This window comes from Crinia signifera, chromosome 2 (genome assembly GCF_055691185.1).
Source record: "Crinia signifera chromosome 2, ASM5569118v1, whole genome shotgun sequence".
NCBI classification, from domain to species: Eukaryota; Metazoa; Chordata; class Amphibia; order Anura; family Myobatrachidae; genus Crinia; species Crinia signifera.
This window is the reverse complement of record NC_139218.1, coordinates 64,315,148-64,341,847: the sequence shown is the minus strand read 5'-3', so window position 1 is coordinate 64,341,847 and position 26,700 is coordinate 64,315,148. Positions and strand designations below refer to the sequence as shown.

At 41.6% G+C, this 26,700-nt stretch overlaps 1 protein-coding gene across 3 annotated transcripts in view; it reads left to right on the top strand.

The window, feature by feature from the left end:
• The window catches only part of PITPNM3 (PITPNM family member 3), a 497,692-nt gene that overhangs the window by 348,686 nt on the left and 122,306 nt on the right, over positions 1-26,700 (top strand). For all 3 annotated transcript variants that reach the window (XR_014470310.1, XR_014470311.1, XM_083172255.1), the window contains exon 6: positions 869-1,058. Coding sequence is in view for 1 of the 3 variants with exons in the window: in XM_083172255.1 (XP_083028381.1) it covers positions 869-1,058 (190 nt within the window). In the remaining 2 variants the exon portion in view is untranslated. The remainder of the gene's footprint in view (positions 1-868; positions 1,059-26,700) is intronic.

The following is a 26,700-nucleotide window of genomic DNA, read 5'->3' as shown; positions in this document are numbered from 1 at the left end:
TATTGGGATTTAGGAAAACATCAATGCAAGGGGGTATATTCAATTTGCCACAGGGTTTACCTTGCGGCTAATTTCTGTACCGAGGCAAATGAATTAGCGGGCATTAATTCACGTCTTATGTCAATGAGAGTGTACTTTTCCTTGCAGCTTCAGGAGTTTCTGCACGTTTTCAGCGCAGGGAATTGATATTTAATTGAATAGCCTTTCCCCATCCGGCACGGTTATTGAATATGCCCCAAGGTATTATAATATCAAAAGAATACAAACACATTGGTTTTGGGCATTATAATATTATAATCTGTAACGGAATTATCACTTGCAAAATTGTATTTTATTTCAGGCAAATGTCTTAGAATTAAATAAGTAACAGAAATCATCCTATTTTTCTTACAGTAGTTACTGTATATTGCTCTCTATCCTAATAAACAACAAACTGCATAATTATGGCTAATAAAGAACATATGTTGCTTACATAATCGTTCTATTCCTTTGGGTTATCCTTTTCACGCCACAAAACCTTACCACCACTGCTCTTTTGTTACTATTAATTTGTCTAGTTTAGAGGTTTAGGAGTCCAGTCAGCAGTCTGGAAGATGAGACATTACTGTGCTATTCCTGTTATCGCTGCAGAATAAAACTGCATGCTGGAGTGTTTAAAAGACAATGACAAACAATTGTTCCTTATATAGTTGTTCTTGATAGGTTGTGTCTAGCTCTTAGTTTCCAAGGTCACATGGTGGGCACTGACCAGCTCCACTGAGCCTCTCATTTGGTATTCTAAAACATGCTGAGAATCTGCCTACTGCATGTATGCATTTCTTACTGGTGTTTATGGAATAGTAATTGTTTCATTCTTTCATTTCTCCAGTCTTAACCCATACAGCTATGACGAGAACTGCCTGAGCATTAGTGAAGACCACATCCCACTCGCCGCCTTACCGCTGCTAGCTATCTCCTCCCCTCAGTACCAAGATGCAGTTGCTATGGTGATCAACAGAGCGAACCAAGTTTACAATGAATTCCTGACGTCTCCGGATGGGGCTGGCTTTAATGGACAGGTATTATTTCACAACAACATATTTGGAGAACCTGTCATCATTTAAAATATGAATGTATTGGTCACATAAGAAAAATAGTGCCTCTTTTTCAAAATGTGAACCTCTTTCCATCCATGTATTACTTTTGAAATTGTAGATGCAAAAAATCAAGTACTATAAGTTGTTTGCTGATTTTCTTAGACAGTGACCATTGTAATTTCTCAAGCTCGGTCTTCAGGACCCTACACAGTTCACGTTTTCCAGGTCACCCAAGAGGTGCACAGGTGCATTCATTACTCATTGACACATTTTAAAAGATCCCCAGGTGGAGCTAATTATTTCAATTGTGATTCTGTGGGGAGACCTGCAAAACATGCACTGAGGACAGAGTTTGAAAACCTGTGGTATATTATAATATTAGCAGGGAGATGGCATTTATAGGATTAATCATTAAGATGCCTCACTATTTGAAAGAATGCTTGACTATGTCCCCAATTCCACAGTAGAAGGGCCCAAAGTCCAAGATTTTGGCAGTACATACAGATATAGCACCTTTCAGCCAGCAGCGGTGCTCGCTATATTGCCCCTGCTGGCGAGGTGACGCTCCATCTGATTGGGACGCACGAGCATACTACACGCACAAGCGCCCCAGTTACCATGCGGTGGGGTAAGCGAACCCTACCCGTCTCCACTTCAGCGAGACAGGCAGGGTTAGGGGGGAGCGTGGAGGTGGGGGAACCACGTCGGGGACCGGCTGCGGAGACCCGGGGGTGCTCTGTTAGAAGGGGATGCGCGCATATCTCGAGCGCGCGTGCCCCCTTCCGGCGGCTTGCGGTTGGCGATCCGACCACCAGCCCCTGGATGGAAGAGGCCGGCTCAATCTGTATGGCTTGTTTGCAAGAGCATATTTTTATGCCATCAAGAGCTGTCCTGGGCCACAGTGATGGGGGAGCATTAACAGATGTGGGTGTGGATATGCTCGGGCTACTTTTCACCCCCCCCCCCCCATCTTCCCATGCACCCATGTATTGTACTGTACCTATGACTTTTCTGTCTTTTTAAAGCATTACAATGGTCTTAAATACATGTAAATAAGTTTCTGGTTTTAAACAACCAATTTTTTTTTCAAAATATTTTATTGAAAATCTACAAACAGAGTAAAATACATGCAATTCAAGTAAGGTACAGCACTTAAACAGGCACATGTATAAAAAAAAAAGAACAAAATTGCAGAGGCAGTAACTAAAAGGTGGCATAGAGTGACAAGAAATTTATGTACATTACCAGTCAAAAGTTTGGACACACCTTCTCATCAATGGTTTTTGTTTATTTAAATTATTTTCTACATTGTAGATTATACTGAAGACATCAAAACAGTGAAAGAACACCTATGGAATTATGTTGTAAACAAAAAAGTTTTAAACAAATCAAAAAATATGTCCAACTCATCCCAAATCATCTCAATTGGTTTTAGGTCTTTGGATTCCTCAAAGACCTAAAACCAATTGAGATGATTTGGGATGATTTGGACAGCAGAGTGACAGAAAACAACCAACAAGTTCTCAGCACCTCTGGGAACACCTTCAGGACTGTTGGAAAACTATTCCAGGACACTACCTCATGAAGCCGATTGAAAGAATGCCAAGGAGGCATATTTGAGGAATGTAAAATCTAAAAAATATTTTGATTTGTTTAAAACATTTTGGTTAACAACATAATCCATATGTGTCATTCCATAGTTTTGATGTCTTCAGTATTAATCCACTGTACAATGTAGAAAATAATTTAAATAAACAGAAACCATAGATTGAGAAGGTGTGTCCAACCCTTTGACTAATACTGTACATAAGTGCATCAACTAAAATGAGAAGGGGGAATCGCACACTACAGTTTTAAATAATAAAACACACATATCCATCCCATCAAAATAACATGGAATCTTATAGTTGTGCAAAATGCAAAAGGGAAGAAAGCGGTTTTAGTAAAAAAGAAGTAAGCGTTATTGCTTTGCGGAGTGTATCTTTCTGTGCAGAAGGCTGGGTTCGTATATATTTGAATTATATATATATATATATATATATTTTATTCTGCTTTTTGCTGCTTTCTTTATGGACATATCTAATCAGTTCATTTAAATTATACGGGACATCGGCAATGTAATACTAAGAGCATCAGTATAGATCCATTGGGAAAATATAGTCTTCATTCCTGTGGGGAGCCTGTGACAAGAAGGTAGATAAATGTCCCAAAGTGCCCACAAGAGTAAAGAATATGCCGAGCATGGTTTGAATGTAATTTTGTACCAATGACCAAAATCTAGACACTTCCGGACAACTTCACATACAGTATTGGAGACCCTGTCCCTTAAACCCTTAGAGACAACTGTCGAAATGGACCCCCAGTTAGTGTAACACGTACTGTCATATGAGTCACTTTGCTCACCATTCTTCGGGCTCGGTGCCACACTAAACTGGGCACACTATTATATTCTCCCTCTATGCTGACATGGGTGGTGTAGCAAGAACAAGCTGGTTACAAAAAGCTCATGTCAATCTTTTCATTTGTCTACCTTTGTCATGTCAACATTTTGACCGTTCGACCTATTGCATGTCAACATGTTGCATTTGGACATTTTGGCTCTGTCAACCTATTACGTGTAGACATTTTTACCTTAGAGTATCTACCTGTTGCATGCCGACCTTTTGTGATAAACCTATTGACTGTCTATTGCTTGTCTCTGTTCTTTCCTTTCCGTGATATCACAAAATTCAATAATCACTTCCTCTAACGTGAGCTTGTAATAAAGCAGTGTTTTTTTTAACTACTGTGCTGTGGCTGGCTAGTGTGCCTTGAGCTCTTCTCAAGTGTGCCCCCAGATCTAGAGATGCCCAAACCAATTTACAGCCACCACCAGTTCAACTGTTATTTACTGGTCTCTTCTTTTCATGTAAAGAGCCAATGTATTTAATTTTTGTTGCCTGTGGGGATCAGTGTGATTGTTTATTTATATGGAGATCAATTGGTTTGGATTTTTTTCCTGCGGGGCCAATGTGTTTTGCCCTGTGGGGATCTCATGGTGTGCCTTGGCAATTTTTTAATCTTATTTAGTGTGCCGCAAGGTAGAAAGGTTGAAAACCCCTGTAATAACATAAGGAATCATGTCTCCCAGGGGATCAACTGTCACCACTCTCCCCTATATCGCTGATAGTGACTTGCCGAAGGGACACCAAGTGTGGGTGTACCTTCTTCTTTCTCATTGGTTGACAAAGGGTCAAATTGAACCTCATATTAAAAAGCATTTTTGCCAAGTATGTCTACTGCCGATTATATAAAAACAAACAGACTTACTAAGTCTATCTAAATGTAAATCTAAATGTATTTTTACTATCTAGGTGATATATATCATAAAGAGCATGATCTTACTATTCATAGCTGTACGCAGCGCCGCGGAACCGGCTCAGCAAGGGATGCAAAGCAGGTAGGCGCCGACCAGTAGAGGCGCTCTCCCTGCTGTGCACCCTGCCAGCTGCCGCTGCCTGTCACACGGCGGCATGTCAGACAGAATCACCGGTAACTTGATGCACTCACCCGCGCCTCCGATGTCCTGCACGAGTGTCGGGCAGAGGAATGTGATCTGCAGAGGATGGGCTCCTAAGTACTGCTTAACTGCAGTACTGCCAGGAGCCACTATATGCCCCAATGGGATCTCACTGTGGAGCTCTGCCCGTGCACTTTTTAGTGGTGAGAGAGATTGCCCGGGACCCTGCAGAGGAAGAGCTGTCTGCATGGCTGAGTGAGTTTGTTCTTATGTCTGTCTGTCTCTCTCTGTCTATATCTATATCTGCCTGCCTCTCTCTCTCTCTCTCTCTGTCTATCTATCTATCTCTCTCATCTATATCTGCCCCTCTCTCTCTATAATCTATCTGTGCCGGCCTTTCTCTCTCTATAATCTATCTCTGCCTGTCTGTCTCTCCCTCTCTGCCTGCCTCACTCTCTCTCTCTCTCTGCCTACATCTATCTCTGTCTGTATAGGATGTTGCTAAGATATGTCATCTTGAAGTGCCACCTATGCCAGGTAGGGATCATGGCACCAAGTGCAGTCAGTGTGGCTAAGGTACCATGTGCCTGGGGTTCTAAACAATCATGGTAGTCATGGCACCATGTGCACTCGGTACATGGGTCACTCTGGACTTAAAAGGGTGGAGTAACGTATCGTTAGTGGGCGGTGGGGGGCAGCAAAGCTTGAAAAAACAATTTAAAACACTGAGTGGCCTCTGATTACATAGTTACATAGTTACATAGTAGGTAAGGCTGAAAAAAGACTTGCGTCCATCTAGTTCAACCTGGTATAGATATCCATTGCTGATTTGGTAGGTTCTGATATTTTACAGACAGATTATATTTCTTATTTGTACCCATGGATGTTTTTCTCCAGTAAATGTTTGTCCAACTTTGCCGTGAACGCATTTAATGAGCCAGCCGTTACCACCTCTCTGGGAAGAGAGTTCCAGAGTTTGACTGTTCTGACCGTAAAGAAATTCTTTCTACTAGCTGAATTAAATCTTTTTTCATCTAATCTATACTCATGCCCTCGTGTCCTAGATTCCGTTCTAGTAGAAAAGAGGGTGTGAGACAGTTCCTTATATTGGCCCTTGATATACTTGTACATGTTGAGCATGTCCCCCCTTAAACGTCTCTTTTCCAATGTAAATAGTCCCAAATTGCTTAATCTCTCCCCGTAGCTTAAATTCTCCATTCCCCTAATAAGCTTTGTTGCTCGCCTTTGGACTTTTTCTAATTCTATGATGTCCTTTTTATAGTGTGGGGCCCAGAACTGTACTCCGTACTCGAGGTGAGGTCTCACCAATGCTTTATACAGTGGCATAATTACCCTTGAGTCCCTAGTTTCCATTCCCCTCTTAATACATGCCAGAATTTTGTTGGCCTTTTTTGTAGCTACATTACAATGGGCACTACATCCCAGTTTGCTGTCTATTTGGACTCCTAGGTCCTTTTCAAGTATGGAATTACCAAGTTCCTCTCCGCTAAGGTTGTAACTTGCACACTGGTTGTGTCTCCCAAGGTGCATAACCTTACATTTATCTACATTGAACCTCATCTTCCATTTTTTTGCCCACTCATCTAGAATTGCAAGATCATTTTGAAGCATGGTTATGTCTTCTGATGATTTGATGACTTTGCTAAGTTTTGTATCGTCCGTGAAGATGGATACATTGCTGAGTAACCCTATCCCAATATCGTTAATAAAAATGTTAAACAAAATGGGCCCCAAAACCGAACCCTGGGGCACTCCACTTAGTACCGGTATCGTATCTGATACGGCACCATTCACAACCACTCTTTGTTCTCTATTACATAGCCAATTCCCTACCCATCTGCAGATATTTTCACCCAATCCTAGGTTCTCCATTTTATTAATCAATCTCTTGTGTGGGACAGTATCAAATGCTTTAGCGAAATCTAGGAAAATCACATCTACAGCATTTCCATTATCAAGGTTTTTGCTAACCTCTTCATAGAACCCTAGTAGATTAGTTTGGCATGAACGATTTTTCACGAACCCATGTTGGTTAGTACTGAGTAGACGGTGATGGTCTAAATATTCCTGGATATCATCTCTTAAAAATCCTTCACATAGTTTACCCACAATTGATGTTAAACTAACGGGTCTGTAATTAGCGGGATCTTCCTTTTTTGAATATTGGCACTACCTCTGCTAGTCTCCAATCTTTTGGTACTATACCTGACGATAGTGACTTGCTAAAGATTTATTGTAGGGGGGTAGCTAGTTCATCCCTTAATTCCATTAATACCCTCTCCTCGGATGAATCCCATCTGGCCCTGGTGATTAATTTGTTTTGAGTTTGCTTAGCCTCAGTGTTATTTCCTTCAGCGTGAAATCCACAATGAGATCTGGCTTATTTGTCCCGTTTGTGGTAAATGTTCGTTCCACAGTCTGCTCTCCCTTAGTAAATACTGATGAGAAGAACTCATTTAACAGTTTTGCTTTTCCCTTGTCCTCAGTAACACTTTTTCCACTAGTATCAGTTAGTGGGCCTATGTTTTCCTTAATTAAACGTTTACTTTTTATGTATTTAAAAAACTTATTTGGGTTGGTTTTGCTTTCGGTGGCTATGCAATCTTCATATAATATTTTAGCTGCTTTGATTACCCCTTTACAAGTTTTGTTTGATTCTTTGTATTTTGCGAACGCCTCCTCATTCAAGTTATTTTTATAGAATTTAAAGGCTCTGGTTTTATTGTTGATAGCTGACGTTACTTTTTTGTCCAAGCATGATGGCTTTTTTTTTGTTGAATTTACCCTTAGTTACTTTAGGAATGAATTCAATAGTTAGTGAATCAAGCACCTTTTTTTAGAGTATCCCACATTTTCTCTGCATTTTTTCCCTCCATAACCGTTTCCCACCCAATTCCTGTTAGGGCTTCCCTGAATAATTCAAAGTTCGCTTTTCTGAAGTTTAGTATTTTTGCAGATCCTTTTTGATGTAATTGTCTAAAGTTGATTTCCAGTGAAACCATATTGTGATCACTGTTCCCTAATTGTTCAATTACTTTTGTGTTTGAAACTAAGTCTGGGTTATTTGTTAATACTAAGTCCAAGAGTGCCTCATCACGAGTTGGAGTTTCTACCATTTGTGTAATAAACTGGTCTTTAAGTAAGCTTAAGAACCCATTGCTTCTTGCTGATTTACCTGCTTCGTTTTCCCAATCAATGTCGGGTAAATTAAAATCCCCCATAATTAATACCTGACCCTGATTTAATGCTTGTTTGATTTGGTTTAAAAGAAGATACTCTTCCCTTTCGTTTATATTTGGTGGTCTATAGCATACCCCTATTATAATTTTGTTTTTTGTTTTTTTATTATTGTCGGTTATCTCTCCCCACACTGTCTCCGAGTTGTCGTCTTCCAGGTCTGTGCTCATATTTTTCTCACATGATGTTAAGTTATTATTTACATATAGGCACACACCCCGCCCCTTCTATTTTCCCTGTCTTTCCTGTAGAGTGTATATCCCTCCATGTTTAATGCCCAGTCATGCGACTCATTACACCATGTTTCTGTAATACCAATGATGTCGTAGTCGTCCCTACTGATCACCGTTTCTAGCTCCCCGATTTTACTCACTAAGCTTCTTGCATTAGCCAGTAAGCATTTTAATTTATGTTTATTTTTAGATATGGCTCTAATATTGTGATTAGTTTCACCCCAGGACCCATTTGAATTCTTTACTAGCTTCCTCTTTCCCCTCTCCCCTTCAGTAGACTCTCTACAGCCCTCCCCACCATGCACACTGCCTGCCCTATTTATAGTTCTGGGAATTCTTCCTCTGTCCTTCCCTCCTTCCCGTATACTAAGATCATCTGTACCTAAGAACGGTAATGGGGTAACATGACTATTACAACATAACATTTTATTACATGACATTCCTGATGCACCCTGGGAGTTACCCCCGATTATACCCTTGTTATGTCCCAGGACTTTGTCTATGTCTCTGTCCCCCCCCCCCCCCCCCATCTCCTTCCCCCATATGCTTCCTGATCCCAGTCCGGCTTCTCTCCCTGATGGTCCCATAATGTCTTGCTGCCCCCACCCCCCGTCGCCTAGTTTAAAATCTCCTCCAACCCTTTAACCATCATTCCCCCCAGCACCGCAGCCCCCTCCTCGTTCAGGTGCAATCCATCAAGGCAAAAAAGATGGCGCCTGACTGAGAAGTCTGCCCAGTGTTCCATGAACACGAATCCCTCTTTCCTACACCAATCCTTAAGCCACACATTTACCTCCCTGATCTCCCTCTGCCTCCCTGAGCTAGCGCGTGGCACTGGTAATATTTCCGAGACACTGGTAATATTTCCGAGGCACTGGTAATATTTCCGAGCACTGGTAATATTTCCGAGATTGGTTGGTTGATTGGTTGAGCTCTCTCAGTCAATCAGAGGGCCGGCCAGTGTTATTTAAAACAAAATTCAAATTCTGCTGCTGTGCTGACCTCTGCCGCTACTTCACAGTGCTACGCTTACCCTCTTCCAGCAAATGGGGAAGAGGTACCTTCTAATCATATAGCCAAAGTGTCGTACACACTAATCTTTCCAGGCAGTCTATCGGCAAGATCGCTTGCTATGATCTTTTGACCTGGTGATTATTGTAATCTGTGTTATAAATCTCAGCCAATTCAGATAATACCACTTAGGTGACTACCATCTAAAATTCCGCTTATATAAGGAAATCTGTGCACAAATACATAAGACTGGTAATGTTTGAATTAAACCAGTTCAAGTCCCAGATCAAAACATTACACGAATAAATAATAAAGTTTATATAAAACTCATATTGGACAGGGGGGTCCCACATTGTGAGGATTTAATTATCCTTTTTATCTACATGTCCATGTATGTATGTATGTGTGTATATGTATTGTGTCTTTTATTTCGCTTAATTTTACTAAGTACCAATTAAAAGTTACATTTTATTCTTCTCTCCTTTGGTGCCCCACATAGAGACATTCTCCAGTTGTTTTTAGTCTCTTCAAAAACCATCATTATTAGCTCTAAAAATCTGTGTCCAGTGGTAGCACACCCTTGTTGTAATGACATATGTTCCTTAAAATTACAAAAACGTAAGGGGTCACCTAAACTCTATTAAAATCTTACTTTCCTGTGCGATTAACACCCCCCTTTTTGTGTGGTCTCTATTCCTGGCTACTACGGTGAATAGAATGATATGTGGATATATATATATATATATAATTATATATATATATATATATATATATATATATATATATAGATAGATAGATACACACACACTAGTAAGCGCGCTCGAAGCAAAAGCTTTGAAAGCTTGTCTGCTAGCTTCTGTGTTTGTGCATGTGTGAGAAAGAGATGTAGTTTCACTCTCTGCCAGCGGATGGCAGTGTTTCAGATTCTCACGCACACACATATATGTAGGAAGAGGCATCATGTGGCAACATGTGGGAACATCATTTTTTAAATATTTATGTAATGCCTGTAAGTGGATAATTTTGACTGAACGACATCTCCATCTTCTGGTCATATAATGCAGCAAGGAATGCATAAACATGCTTACATAGTTGAAGCCATAACATTACCCAAGTGAATCATTATCTTATACATATTTGTGGCAGTTTGCCTCTTTTTTTAATTATCTGTAAATATATTAATATTCTCTGCAAAATGGACATAAAAGTGTATGCCAGTGATGCTTATTTTATTTCCCCAGATACACAGATGGTAAACCTAATTAGCGATGAGCAGCTTGGATCCGTTATCATAGCTGGGATTTATGCAATGATCCGAGCACAGTGGACTGCATTTATAGAGATATGAATTGACAACAGCTGAAAATGTTTACTCTCAAATTACAGTATGCAAGTAGAATATACGTACAGCCAGGGCCGGTGCTAGGGTGTCATAGCCCATAAAGGGACAGCTTGTGCTTGTAGCACATCTGTGCAAATCTGTGCACAAATGATTAGCTGTGGTCCCCACATATATTTCAAAGTGGTTTCCACTAGCCAGTGCTTTGTGTAGTAATATAAATTATAGCCACGGGTTGCCTAAGATGCGGCAGCCCGATCCACGTACTGCTGTGCCGCCTATTGATAGTACACTGTGCGGCGGCGTGGATGCCGTAATCACAGCCTGCTCGCCGGGAGACAGACAGTCGCAGTGTGGACGTCACACACCGCGTGTGTCTGCCGGGCAGACTCGTGTATGTGAAAGCCGCTTGCTATACCGCTAAGGAGATAAACAGATCAAAATACATTTAAAGTGGGGTAAGGGAGCAGGGGGTGAAGCCACGAAGTGTACAGTAGGTCTTAATAGGAACAAAGTGCCAGAGATCTTTAGGAAAGAGACAAAAGGAGAAGCTAACTAAAGGTACCTAACAAAACCAGATATATTACTAACAGCAAACCACCATAAACAAGCAAGAAAGCGAACTAATCGCATAAGTGATATAGTCGCAAACTACTGGCGAGCTAAGCACATACATAAGAATAGAACACCACACAATAAACACACACCACATGAAAGCACAAAAACATATGAGAAAATACAGAATATTGCCATTTAGGGGTAACTACCCTAATGCTGCAAGAATAAAGAAAGATGCAAATCTGCAGCTAAATCTGGAGAACCCAAAGGAGTTTAAACAAGTGTGGAGTGCCCTGTCCAAAAGAACGCATGGCCCATCAATAGTAGATAGTAATAAAGAAACTAATAGGAAACCAGGTCTCGAGAACTGAGAACTTATGGTGGACACTCCAGAAACTGGGAACCAGACATGCCAGAGCCAAGTGAAGCAGCAAAGAGACAGGAGAATAGCTTGGACAGAAGCTATCACCGGCTGTGCTGGACTGACTTCCTTAAAAAGGCTCAGGTGGCCAATAACCCGAGGAGAAGCCAGCCCAGCCCCCCGGACCTGATTGCTCCAGCTGTGGTTAGGCGGATGTCGTCACCAGGGGTCCAGGATCCGCCTCAGCATAAGTTGTAATCCAGCATTCCCGGTTGCCGAGCGATCGGCCCAGGAGATACTGACACAAGCGGAAGTAAGTGTCGGGTCCTAACATCCATCCAGCCAGGAGACCTGGCAAACCAGCCATCTGCCAGTGTGTCTAACAATCAGGATCATAATCAGGACCACTTCAAAGGGGTATCAACATTAAGCATCAAGGCAGCCATCCACCAAAGTGAGTGGATGGCAGCCATCCACCACTTTGGTGGATGGCTGCCTTGATGTGTAGAGCTGCATGGACACCGATCCAATGACTCTTGCCAGTGGCTCCCATCCGTCATGTGATGTCATGTATTCAGTGTCATGACAGGATGCAAGTACGTCCTGTGCAATTGCTGCATGTAGCCTGTCTGACCAGAGTACTTCCCCCTTGTGTCTCATATTAATGGTGATTCTGATAGGAGTTCATTGCAGTATTACATGTTAAGTTTGTGTCGTTATTATTGCTTAGTTACACCCTTGTCTATATGGGTTATAAACAAAATAAGTAAGTAAGAACACTGACAGCTGAATTCCAATGGATAGAATCCTGATCAGGGACATTTTAGGAGCGGAGGAAGCCCTTGGGGGTTATTCTGATTCACTTGGAGAGGCAAAATCAGCCTCTAATGGACAAAGCCATATGCACTGCAGGTGGAGCTGATGTAACATGTGTAGAGAGAGTTACATTTTGGTGGGGGGGGGGGGGGGGGTACTTCAAACTGATATCTATATTGCAGTGTAAAAAATATGCAGCCAGTATTTACCCTGCACAGATACATTAAAACACCCAAATCTAACTCTCTCTTCACATGTTACATCAGCCCCATCTGCAGTGCTTATGATTTTGTCCATTAGAGAGTGATTGTGCCTTTCCGAGTGAATCAGAATAACCCCCATTGCGTAGCCTTCTCTGGCCGGGCCCTCTCCTCTCTGCTGGGAGCAGCCGGGAGCATGCTCAGAACCTACTGAGCATGCGAAAACCTCCGTAAAAATGGCGCAGTGGCTATTTTCCCAGAAATTTTTGCGGCACTAATGCTGCCGGCAGCAGCATTGCATTGTGGAATCTGAGCACTAGAGCGTTCAGACTCCACTGCGCAAGCGCAGATTGCTGGAAAAATGGGCACTTCAACATTTTTACAGTGATTTTGGCAGCAATTCGGCCGCCGCTGGACTCTGGAGGGTAATTATTACAAAAATGGGTGCAATGTGTGTGGTGTGGTCCCCCTTGGAACTCATGTGCCTGTGTTCACTGCGCACACTGCACCCAGTATAGATACACTCATGATCCTGATGCATACTAGTAAGTAATTAAAGCCTACCCCTGTCCCTAACCCACCCCTACTGCAACCTAAACCTGACCTACCCAACTCCTGCAGCTTAACCCTCCGACTAGTGTTTAACCCATTTAGACGCTCACCACCCACCAACGTACTGCAGTTTTCTCCCGTGACACTTGACTCTGGTGAACTGTCACCAATCTCAGCCGCCTTCTCCAGGAACTGTATTGTTTTTTTCATTTCCCCCAACCCCCCCCCCCACTGTCCAGAACGCTTTGACCGCCCTGACCTATTGACCTAACCCCCATTAGGTAGACCAGCTACTGTCCCCACCAGCATAACATCATTAGCGACATAGCTGGAGAACCTTGGGGGTTTTTTCTCAGCAGGAGACCGGGACAGTCCAGCCCTGACAGTGAAGAACCCAAACTCAAGTGATACATCATATTGGCACAGACTGCCAAGCACCCACTTTTTTCGCCACTATACCTGTGTTTTTGCACAATAAAAATCACTTTTGAGATTAAGCCCAGATCTCGCTTCATTCTTCATTTAGGGGTAGAGCGCCGAAATTCTTGTATTTATTCTTAACCTTTGCAGGCTGATCACCTGCATATTTACAGCAGCTAACCCCGCACATTCGCACTTAGTGCGCAGTTTCACAAACCCATTCTATCTCCACCCCTGTCCCTAACCCACCCCTACTGCAACCTAAACCTGACCTACCCAACTCCTGCAGCTTAACCCTCCGACTAGTGTTTAACCCATTTACTTATCAATGGGATCTGTTGGGATTCTGTCCATTGGGATCCCACTGTTGGTCTGAGTGTCAGGCCATATTATACAAACAGCTTTGTAGTAACCACCATATAATGAATGGAGCATTTCAGTGTCCTGTATATTGCAGGGAACACCTCATTAACCACCATGCAATATAGGGGTCAGCTCATTGACCTCCATTTAATACAAGGGACATCACAGTGACTGCCATATAACACAGGGACCATTATACTTGCTTCTATTTTATATATGGTGCACTGAGTTGACCACCATAAAATACAGGGAGCATCACAATGACTGCAATATAATACAGAGTACATTACAGTGACTGCCATATATTACAGAGTACATCACAGTGACTGCCATATAATACAGACTGCATTGCAGTGACTGCCATATAATACAGAGTGCATTGCAGTGACCACCATATAATACAGGGAACATCACAGTGACTGCCATATAATACAGAGTGCATTGCAGTGACTGCCATCTAATACAGAGTGCATCACAGTGACCACCATATAATACAGGGAGCATCGCAGTGACTGCCATATAATACAGAGTGCATCGCTGTGACTGCCATATAATACTGGGTGCATCACGGTGACTGCCATATAATACAGGGAACATCACAGTGACTTCCATATAATACAGAGTGCATTGCAGTGACTGCCATCTAATACAGAGTGCATCACAGTGACCACCATATAATGCAGGGAGCATCGCAGTGACTGCCATATAATACTGAGTGCATTGCAGTGACTGACATATAATACAGAGTGCATTACACTGACTGCCATATAATGCAGAGTGCATCGCAGTGACTGCCATATAATACTTAGTGCCTCGCAGTGACTGCCATATAATACTGGGTGCATTACAGTGACTGCCATATAATGCAGAGTGCATTGCAGAGACTGCCATATAATACTGAGTGCATCACAGTGACTGCCATATAAGCTTAATTATACAGATTGCATCGCAATTACCTGAAGGGTAAAAAAAGGGGCAGACTAGATGGGCCAAATGGTTCTTATCTGCCGTCAAATTCTATGTTTCTATGTTTCTATGACTGCCATATAATACTGAGAGTCTAGCAATGACTATTTAAGAACCTATTTTATTACCTACTGTAGTATTGAAAACTGTTTTACTTGAACAGCCTTTATATAACAATTGTTGCTTTGAACTAAAGCTGTGCTTGAGTTTTGGAATAAAAAAAATTCAAAAAGACATTATAGTTCATCTTGTTTCCAGTGAAGTTTAGAAAGGTTGGTAAGGCCAGCAATGAGGCCACATGAATTTAGTTATGTTCTGCGATTTACAGCCAGACATCATTATTATTCAAAGACTTTCTACAATACAGCTATAATGAAAAGGACATTGCACAACATGTAAAAGTACTAAAATCACTTGGTATAAAAAAGTTATGTAAAGTGCAAGATTATTTAAAACTGTATGTCAGTATTAATTTTAGTAAACTTCCTAGCCCACTATCTTGGTGTCACCATTAACGCCATCCACTGCCTTAGGGGGTATTCAATGTTTAGGTCACGGCGGTCGACCGCCATGACCCTGTCCCATTCTCGGTCAGCTCCACCGAGAACATGCAGGCGGGATTCAATGTCCAGCTTGCAGTGGGACGAGAAGGGGGCGTGGCCATGAGTTGCGGCTGGGAAGAGGCGAGCTGCAGCTGGCACCTAGTCAATTCCCGGCCGTTCTCGGTAGAACGAGCCTGAAAGCTTCTGAAGTCAGGCTCGTTCTGCTGAGAAACCCTGCTCAATGCTGTCAGGGAAGACAGCATTGAATAGGGCCCGGCGGCCATCTTTCCCGTGGGGAGATGGTTGCCGGTGATTGAATACCCTATATCTCTACATCTTTTCTCCAGGTTAAAATATTGGTTTAAAATCTTGTCCATTTTCTCATCATCTTCTGCCTTAATTACAGTAGTCTCCCCTCCAATATGGTATTCTCATTACCTGCCTGCTCAACTTGAACTCCTAATTTAATGAGATTCAGTATGAATGATATTTGACATCCAGCGCACTGCTCTACAAATCCCTACCCTGGTTCCATATGCAGAATCCTATTCTAATTTGTCTTCCTCACCTACAGCATCACCAATAACCAAATCTCAACTCAACATATTCTACCACATTCAATGTTACATTGCTTCTGCCATACACATTTAATGGTCTGCTGTACGCTGGTATATGTACAAAGACCACATTAGCCGTGGAATCGTCCCATTGGACATGCAGCACACGTAGTGGGCCAACTCTAGGAATGATGGATTGGACACACTACAGTATATGATGATCATGTAAAAAGGTCAAAATTACCAATATCCCACATTAAATCATATAGTGTAGTTACTCTTTGACCTAACTTTTTTGACCTACCTCTTAAAATCAACTCTTGCTCCTATTCAAGATCGTTCTGATACATCTTTTGGCAGATGGCTCCTGTCTGTCTACAACCTACCATATACTTACCTATTACCGCTCGCACTGGATAGGGATTTGCTGTTGTACCAATCTCTACCATACTTATATTTAGCTATACTTACAGTATCTTGAGCTATACTTACTGTATCTAAACTAAAAGAGCAGCGCTCTTCTGGGCTTTTTTTTCCTTTCTATAATACTACTAAGTGACCTACATTTTAATACAGTAAATACAATGACAATCACATTTTACAAATACATGATAAGTGAAATGGATATAGAAAGAAATATTCCATAACTGGTACAGTAATCAATAAACTAATACAATTTTGACTTTTTCTGAAGAACGCTCTTGAGATATGTTGGTTTGAGCACTTCAAAGCTTATTTAACATATCCACAACTGCCAAGGCACAGTGACATCATTTGGTGACATCACACGCACAGATTTTTACTTGAATCGCAGACAAATCAGAAAGTGAAAGATTTTGGGAGAGTTTTCCCTTTTTTTTAAGCAGCAATCAATTACATGGCAAAATCAATCTGGTTTTGCAGTGTAAATGATTGCTGCTTTTAAAAAATGGGAAAACCAAAATCTCTCACCTTCTTATTCTCACTTCCTATTACATTTGGCCCCTTGTTTCACCTTTCTACTCTTATAACTTGTTAACTTACAGAAATGTTAACTTACCAAGGCTTCCAGGAGTAAAATTAGGTGATATGTCTCAGATCCATCAGATAAATATGATGGCCAGTGAATGGGATCACGTACGATACATCATATGCAAAGTAACCACATCCAGTCACCAGAGAGCTGCCAGGTCATTTCAAGAAGTAGGGCATGCGATACATAGAAACATAGAGAATTTGACAGCAGATAAGAACCACTTGGCCCACCTAGTCTGCCCCTTTTTTAAACATGTTACCTCAAACCATATGTGATCATTATTTATTTTTTTGTAAGGATATCAATCTGCCTATCCCAAGCATGTTTAAATTGTACTACTGTATTTGCCTCTACCACCTCTGATGGTAGGCTATTCCACTTATCTACTACTCTTTCTGTGAAGTAATTCTTCCTCACATTTCCCCTGAATCTTCCTCCCTCTAGTTTCAGTGCATGTCCTCGTGTTCTGTTGCTCCTCTTCCTGTGAAGAATGTCTCCCACCTGTACCTTGTTAAAGCCCTTGATATATTTGAAAGTTTCTATCATGTCCCCCCTTTCCCTTCTCTGCTCTAAAGTATACATATTAAGATCTCTTAGTCTTTCCTGGTACGTTTTGTGATGTAGGCCATGCACCATTTTAGTTGCCCTTCTTTGTACAGTCTCTAATGTGTTTATATCCTTCTGGAGATATGGCCTCCAGAACTGAACACAATACTCTAGGTGAGGTCGTACCAATGACCTATACAGTGGCATTATTACTTCTTTCTTTCTAATGCTGATGCCTCTCCCTATGCAACCAAGCATCTGACTTGACTTCTTCATTGCTTTGTTACTTTGCCTACCTGCCTTTAAGTCCCCTGAATAAATGCTTGTGTAGCTCATACTAGTGTATGGGGGGCCTTAGGACACAATATTTGAAAGCATTTACTAAAAGTTATATTTTAGTATACACACATTTACTGTATAACAAAGAGTGTCACCCAAAAAGTCTTCTTCTCTCTCCTATTGTTGGAAATATACCAAAAACAAGTGTTTATACAGTATATAGTGCAATACATATTGCTCATGAACCAAGCACTGCATGCAATCCTCTTTCATGCGCACACCTCATGTCATGATTCTGTGCACTTGATATCAGATTCTGTCTATCATTTTTCTATTGCTTCCTAGAAAATGATAGACAGAATCTGATTGGTTCCTATAGGCAAAATCACAGCTTTTTATTTTTAGACACTTTAGTAAATTTACCATTTAGAATTTTAAGGATTGTATAAAAAAAAAAGAGTTGGCATATGAATTATTCCATTTGATATTTTTTTATAATTATATTTCTTAAAATTTTGCATAGATGGCTTTAATAAAATTCATACCAAAAAAAAATCAACATTTTTGTAAAAAAAGTATGTAATAAATAAACATAAACATTTATTCTTGGTATTCAGTTAAGGCCCTGTATAGTTTACACCTATATAGTGACAACCTATATAGGTGTAAATTCTAGCACTGTGACTAGCATTTATTTGGTATTCAGTTATCATTATATTTAGAAAGTGCTAGAAAAAAAGCATAAATTGAAACAGATATAAAAAAGTAAAATTGCAAATTGAACTCACGTGTTCCTACTGCAATAACAGTAATAAGAATATTATAAAATGAAAAATAAACTGCCCTTTGGTAATCATAGGAACACAACCCAACAGGTGGGAAGTTGCATTGTGTGAAGATTTTTATGATTATATGCCTTAGGAAAAATAAAATAAAAAATGATTGTTGCTGAATTTGATTTGCAGAGAAAAATACCAAAATCAGTTTGGTCATATCAGCTAAAACACATGGGGCCAAATGTAATAGGGTGTGAGAATCAGAAAATGAGAGATTTGGGGAGAGTTTTTGCATTATTTTAAAGCGGCAATCATTTACACTGCAAAACCAAGTTGTTTTTGTGATGTAAATGATTGCCGCTTTAAAACAAATGGAAACCTCTCCCCAAATCTCTTACTTTCTGATTCTCTCCATCTATTAGATTTTGCCCATGGAGTCATGAAGGATTTAAGGGATAGTATGATTACATTTTTTATATTTGTGGCCAGTACAAAAAAGCTGGTGTATAGCAGCCTATACAATAGTACATCTTCACAAAGAACACAAGGTCACCTTTGCATTTGGCAGAATAGAAGTTTCATCTTCAGCTTTGAAAAGTTTCCTCACAGTAAGAGCAGAAACACTATGGAATACATTCTCATTAGAACTTGTATTGGCAGACATTTCTGGTACAAGAGCAAGGATCATTTTCAGCTTGGTCATGCAGAGTTGGCAGAATGACTTTGTAAATACTCAGCACCCAGCGCACTCTGATATCCTTAAAAGTACAAAATAGTTTTTTTTAGTATATTTTAAAAAAAAAAGTTCAATTTTTTCTTCTCCAAGCCAGGATACAATAAGCGCCAGCTTTGATTTTATATTATGTCATAATACATACAATGCTGTGATGCTGTTTTTCTCTGACCATTTTACTGTAATATTTAAGTAAATACACATTGGACCATTTCATAAATATTTGTAGTTATTATCTCATTAATATCCTATACGAAAAGGTTTAGATCCACTTAGCGTATCTGCCGATCATGGCCAGAATGTAATGGGAGCCAATTTTGGACCGTTTTTGTGAAATGTCTGATCTTTTTCCCTGCAAATGCCAGACATGTTGCAAAGCGAGCCAATGTAATGGTGTCCAGCTTCATTAACAGTCTGAGGTTTTTGGCTCCTAATAAGAGCAGCTGGTAAAAAGTAGGTTCCAGAGGTTTAACCGTACAACTCGGCGGATGTAATGGTATCTGAGTTAGAAAGTTGGACAGAAAACAGCTCTATAAAGACAGACATAGGGCCTTATTCAGGTCCGTTCGCGCCAGCGCTCCGTTCGAATGGGGACTGATGTTTTACTAATGTGCATTTCTGCGCATGTGCATACGCACTCTGTTTGCTGGCTGCATGCACCCAACACAGTGGGCGGGGAGCAAAGAGGGGCGCCAGGCAGCCTCATTAGGATAAGGGAACGCCCAGACATTTCTATGAGAATGCTGGGCGTTCTCATGCTAATGAAGCTGTGATGCGGGCGGGGGGGGGGGCGGTCAGCTGACCACCCATTTCCTCCCCAGCATGCACGCATAAGTAAGGTTACTAAGAGCTACATTTCGGTGACCATCAAAAGATGTGGGAGGTTCCCGCTGCCCTGTGAATGGATATTGCAGTGTAACATCCATTCGCAAGAGATAGAAAGAGATGTAGTTTCACTTGCTGCCAACAGATGGCAGTGTTTCATGACACATAGACACTAGACATATATATCAGACACTAGACATATATATATATATATATATATATATATATATAGATGATTATATAGTTAGTATAGATATATCAATGCAACATTGAATCTACAAAACCATTTTATTAAACCTGTGTGTGTTGTTCTGGGAGGCTCATGCATTAATGTACCACGCTCTTCCTCAGCATTGAACTACTTATCATTTCTTGCTGATAATTGCTTTCCGTGTTGCAGGCAGTTATACTTTCTGTCAGGCGTGCAGCATGGGACAGCCATTCGTGAGAATTTATTACAAGAGAAGCGGCTTTGTGTTTATAATGTTTAGTCTGTGCATCTGACAGGGAAATGTGGACCTTAATGGGATTAAATGGGAAGAAATATGGCCAATTTCACCCTCCTGGTAAATGAGCGAGCATCGGCCCCTCAATAAATCTGCAATTACGCTGGAGAACACCCACATCGCCCACGCTATAATCTGTTTGTTTAATAACAATAATGTCATTTATTTTGGATGGTATCAGAATTTCTGAGGCAGCTCTGGCTTTAAACTGCTGCTGTAATAGGCAATTTGCTGTGGGCCTGCCACGAGTACTGAATAGCAAGATCAGGCCAAGAAACATTACACCAATTAAAAATGGTATTATGCAAACATAATTAAAAATCATCTTCTTCTTAAGAGAATTGACCATGATATTGTATCATTTTTCTATGATGCAGTAGAGCAGGCATGTCCAAACTGTGGCCCTCCAGGTTTTGTGAAACAACACATCCCAGCATGCCTTGCCATAGTTTTAGCATTCAGTAATAGCAAAACTGTGGCAAGGCATGATGGGACTTGTAGTTTCACAACAGCTGGACGGCTATCGTTTGGACATGCCTGCAGTAGAGAAACGATAGAACCAATCTGATTGGTTAATATGGGCAATATCACCCCTAATTCATTTTTAGAAGCTTTAGTAAATGTACCTCTAATACTTGATGGAACAGCAGACATTAGTATTCAGGTTACTGTAGATTCCTAAACTCACAGTCTATATATGAAACCTGGAGAGTACAAATGAAAGCTGCGTCCTAAAAACTATTTATATGTTTACTGGGCACACACGTCTAATTTAAGGGTATTAAATCCATTGGCATGTACTTGAGGTAACAATCAGATTAGCACCTGTATTGTAACTCACAAATCATATACACTATCAAAAAATACATTGTTCTAGTATAATTTACAACTCAGCATATTACCTTTATGTTGTCTATATTTAGTCCACAAGTTTCATATAAGTTGTTGTATAATAATGAGCCAAAGAGGAATATGGAATACTGTGCATAGGCCCATGTCATTGTAAGATAGAGAATAAAAAGTCCAAACATAACAGGGGCATGCATATTAATACATAAGGAATGGGGGGCTTGTGTAGTGTGAATGCCCACCAGAAGGCTCCCCCATGCTCATCCCACCATGTCACCTTTCTGATGATAACTTTGGAAAGAGGGCACATGCAAAGTGAGTCTTCGCTAGCTCCTGTGTTGAAACTTATTTTTTATTACATCACTGGAAACATGGCACTTCTGGACAATCAATTGGAGCTGGCGGGTATAGTGGTCATTCCTGTGTACAGTGTTAGGCCACACCCCACTTTGTAATGAGTAAATGAACATCCTGCTGGTGGTAGCAGTGCCACACAAATCACCAGGAAAATGGTGTGGCAGCCATTTTACTGGCATTCTCTGCATATGCATCAGGAAAATCACTAAGAAAATGGCCATCGTGCCATTTCCCTGGAGACCTGCGCATGTGCACTAGACTACTAGGAATAACAAATAAAATAATGTCTGCTGTCCCCTCAAGAATTAGGGGTAAATTTACTAAAATTTCTAAAAATGAAAATAGTCGATATGAACATACTGTAACTTCCACTGGCGTAACTATAGCACCGCAGCCCCCGCCACCGCGGGGGGCGCTGTGCATATGGGGGCGCCGGGGGCTGCGGTGCTATAGTTACACCTCCCCCCAATCCCCCGCAGGCTTACCTATTTTGCTGGTCCCGGCGGCTCCGTTCTTCTGCTGAGAACCACCACAAAATGGCCACCCCCATATAGCACATAGTTCTCTGAAACTGTCTGCTGTATGGGGGCAGCCATTTTGTGGTGGTCCTCAGCAGAAGAACGGAGAAGCCGGGACCAGCGCGAAAGGTAAGGCTGCGGGGGATTGGGGGGGTTTGAATGGGCGGCGGGGGGCGCCCCCCCTAACGGCGGGGGGGCGCCCAAAACATAGCTACGCCGCTGGTAACTTCACTGAAATTTGCCTACATATTATACATCAGTTTTAATGGTGGCATATAGCAGCTTCTCCCAGCTCACTAAATATTGCTCACTTTATTAGTCAGATAAATGTAAGAGGGGGGTAACTCATTACATTTATCAGAGCAATAGTTTTACATTCAAAATGTGATGCCAATATTCCTCCAACTGGAAATACAGCATTATTAAAAAACCTATGAGTTACATTCTTCACATAGACGTTACTTAATACTATATCATATCTTATGTAATAACAGATGACACAAACAATAAGAGTTGTAATTTAAGTTTATGGTCAAATTTATTTAGACAAATTAGACTGAAAACTAGATTATTATTTTTATGATTATTATTAATAATAATATTTATAAACATTAATGGTGTTTCACAAGGTTCTATACTATCCCCCAATTTGTTTTAACTATACATGCTACCACTGGGTGAAATAATAAGGCACCATGACCTGGTCTACCACTACTATGCAGTTAAAATACAACTGTATCCTGTAATTTGCTATGGGGTATGGAGATTCCAATAACAACCCCAAATGGCAGTCTAGCTGAGCTCCAGGAGTGGATGAGTGCCAGTTGGCAGTGACTGAATCCTGATAAAAGAGAGGTCCTTATAATAAGATCTCAACAGCTAAGGACAAGACTGCAATATAACCAGCCAACGACTTGTGGGTTTAGAATGTCAAAATATGGATCATGTACATGTACAAATCTGGAAAATATGGGCATTTTCCTGGATATTGGCTGGATAGTGGCTGGATAGTGACTAAAATATCAAATTTAGCCACAATGAAATCCCCATTCTGTCATCTAAGGAACATATCCAGAATCAAGCACTTAATTTCCTCTGAAGATCTGCCAAAAGGCATACATGCATTTGTATCATCTCAATGCCGTCTGCCTTGGTCTCCCAGCAAAACTCAGCTGCCATGCTGTTATAACCAATGCTCCAGCCAGGGGCGTAACTATAGCACCGCAGCCCCCACCACCGCGGGGGGGCGCTGTGCATGTGGGGGCGCCTGGGGCTGCGGTGCTATAGTTACCCCCCCAATCCCCCGCAGACTTACGTATCTTGCTGGTCCCGGCGGCTCCGTTCTTCTGATGAGGACCACAACAAAATGGCCGCCCCCATATAGCAAACAGTTCTCTGAAACTGTCTGCTGTACGGGGGCGGCCATTTTGTGGTGGTCCTCAGCAGATGAACGGACGGAGCCGCCGGGACCAGCGCGATAGGTAAGACTGCGGGGGAGGGGGTTAGCATAGGCGGCGGGGCAGCGGCGGGGGGTGGGTATGGGTGCCCCCCCCCCCCCCTAATGGCGGGGGGGCGCCCAAAACGTAGCTACGCCACTGGCTCCAGCATCATAATATCCATTCTCTACTCCCTTTCCTGGCTACCTATAAGGTTGCAAATTGCTTTCAGATTGGTTTACTGACTTTTTAAAGCCTTACACAGCCAGGGCCCAAAGTACCTGAAGCAGCTTCTGATTGTATACTGCCCAGCTCTATAGGTTAAGGATTTTTAGCAGTACCGAGAATCTTCCCTAATTTATCTGGGGGTCAACCTTTTAGCCATGCAGCTCTGACTTTTTGGAACTTACTTCCCTGCATGGATTGAGAGGCCCCCACCCATATCCCTTTAGTACCTCCATGCTCTCTGCATTTTTTGATAAGCTTTTGTATATAGCACCTCATTGTTTTCTATACTGTATTATGCTTATTCTATATTTTAAGCATGTTAACCCTTTCCCGACGGGGCGTTTTTTGTCAACTTTTTTTTTTTTTTTCCTCCTCGCGTTCAAATAAGCGTAACTTTTTAGGATGTAATAGGAATGCTGACATGGCCAGCACAGGGGTCTACATTAGACCCCTGGCTGCCATAGCAACCGATCGGCACCCTCCGATCTCGCCGCGGGGGGCCCCGATCGGCGCCGGAGGGGGGCGCCCCCCCTCCGATCAGCTATTTAAGCACTGCGGGCGCTTTGCCCGCGGTGCTTAAAGGGTTAAACGGCCACGATCGGCGAACTCGCCGCTCGTGGCCGTGAGAGCAGGTACCTGGCTGTAATATACAGCCATTACCTGCTCTCTTTCAAGCCAGCTCACTCCGTGAGCTGGCTTGATTCCCCCGCAACCGACATATGACGTACATGTACGTCATATGTCGGGAAGGGGTTAAAGAGTACAGTATACCTTCACGCTAGAACAAGTGTAAAAATCTAATCACACTACATCTGTGGTGTACAAGGCAGATTATCAGGAAGAACACACCCCTCCATCTAACTGGTTAAAGGCCTAGTCAATCATTTGCTGAAACAAATTCTTAGGGCCTCACAAAAAATCAGCGCCCACCCCCACTTCGGCGGACTCCGAAGAAGTCAGTTCAGGCTGACTTTTATTTCTGAAGGGGAGAGAAATCATTTGATGATAGGATAATGATTTTTCTCCCTTTCGGCCGCATGTGAGGGGACATGTTTACGTGCATCCCCTCACATCTTACTAATTGGAGGGGGCAGTGGCGTAGCTACATATGTGGCAGACCCTGCGGAGGCTTGGGGGAGCAGAGCCAGTGGGTTCTGTGGTGGCTGAATTGACAGGCGTCCCAGGTAGCAGTGAGTGCTGAGCTGCTCCCACTCTGTACATACATAATGAGCGTGGACCCAGTGCAGTGCATATTGAATGAGCGGGTCCCTGCCCCGTGTGTATGTAATAAACAGGGCCGGCTCATTACATATGCATGGGGCTGGGACCCGCTCATTTACTATGCGTTACATATTTTCGGGGTAGGTCTTATTATCGGGGAAACATGGTACCTCTATGTCTGCCTGTTACCCATTTTTTTGTATCACTGTGTACCATTTTTAAGCACAATGGTATATGCTACGTTGTATACGAAACTGCTAATAAATAAACTGTGAAAACCATGTTTTTCTGTAAAATGCTATTGAATACAAACAACCCCACATCCATCTGTTACCACCTTATGAGTCCAATGGGAACATTTATTTCTCCTATACTGCAGTTCGAATGAAAACTATAACAAGACATCTGACTACACTGCCACAATTTGTCAATGTATATGTAGTGCAGGCTGCTAAATAGAAGCAGCTGAATTGTACTGATGGTCTGATCATAAACAGTACAAACAGCATCACTACACTAGGCCCCTTATACTCACTAAAGTACTCTAGTACTCACTAGGACTGTGTGTTTGAGGGGATTTCTATATTTACACGGACAAAAAATGCAGGAAGATTCTATACCTGTATGTCAATATTAAAAAGGCCTGCTGTAGCAAACTCTGTACACGTAACAATAACAGGGGCAAATGCAGGATTTTCAAGGGGGGGTTTCGGATATATAAGCGTTTGTATGTAGACAGTAGTTTTATATATATATATATATATATATATATATATATATATATATATATATACACACTTAACATCGGCACTCACCTTTCCTAGTTTTGGGGTGCCCTATGGCTTGTGACCACATTGTTTAAACAGACATTGTAGGGGCTCTGCACACACTAAATTAACTGATAATAAATAGTGGAGATTTGGTTCATGAATTGATCAATGCATTTAAGCCTGCAGCCCCCTTCACGGGACCCCACTTTTCTGCAGGTCCTAATACTATCGCTGAAAATGGCTACAATATACATAGCTATCACATCAATGTTTGATTCAAGGCATGCTATCTGGTCTGAAGCTCACAGCACACTTTGCTTTTATAGGTGAGCAGCTACCAACACACCTGTCACAAATCATCTAGGGAAATGGTCAACATAAGCTATGGAATCTTAAAGCAGGGTGCATGAGAGAATGTGACCACAATAAGACTAATTTAAAAAATTAATCTAATAAACAATATATACTGTACACTTAACATCGGCACTCACCTTTCCTAGTTTTGGAGTGCCCTATGGCTTGTGACCACATTGTTTAAACAGACATTGTTGGGGCTCTGCACACACTAAATTAACTGATAATAAATAGTGGAGATTTGGTTCATGAATTGATCAATGCATTTAAGCCTGCAGCCCCCTTCTGCTGCAGCTCCTGTCAGCTCACACCCATTTCTAGGGTGTCTGATCCATTTTTGGTCCACCTACCATTCGTGATAGAACACATTTTTCGATTGATACCCCGTTACCCCTCAGGAAATCCCTTCGGGACGAAACGCGTAGGGTCTTTCGGAAGAAACTCATAGAGTTTTTCAGATAAATCTGTTGGAAGTGGTATCTTATATCGAATTGTGATGCGAACATCTGCATGAATTGTTTTTATTACTGTATGAA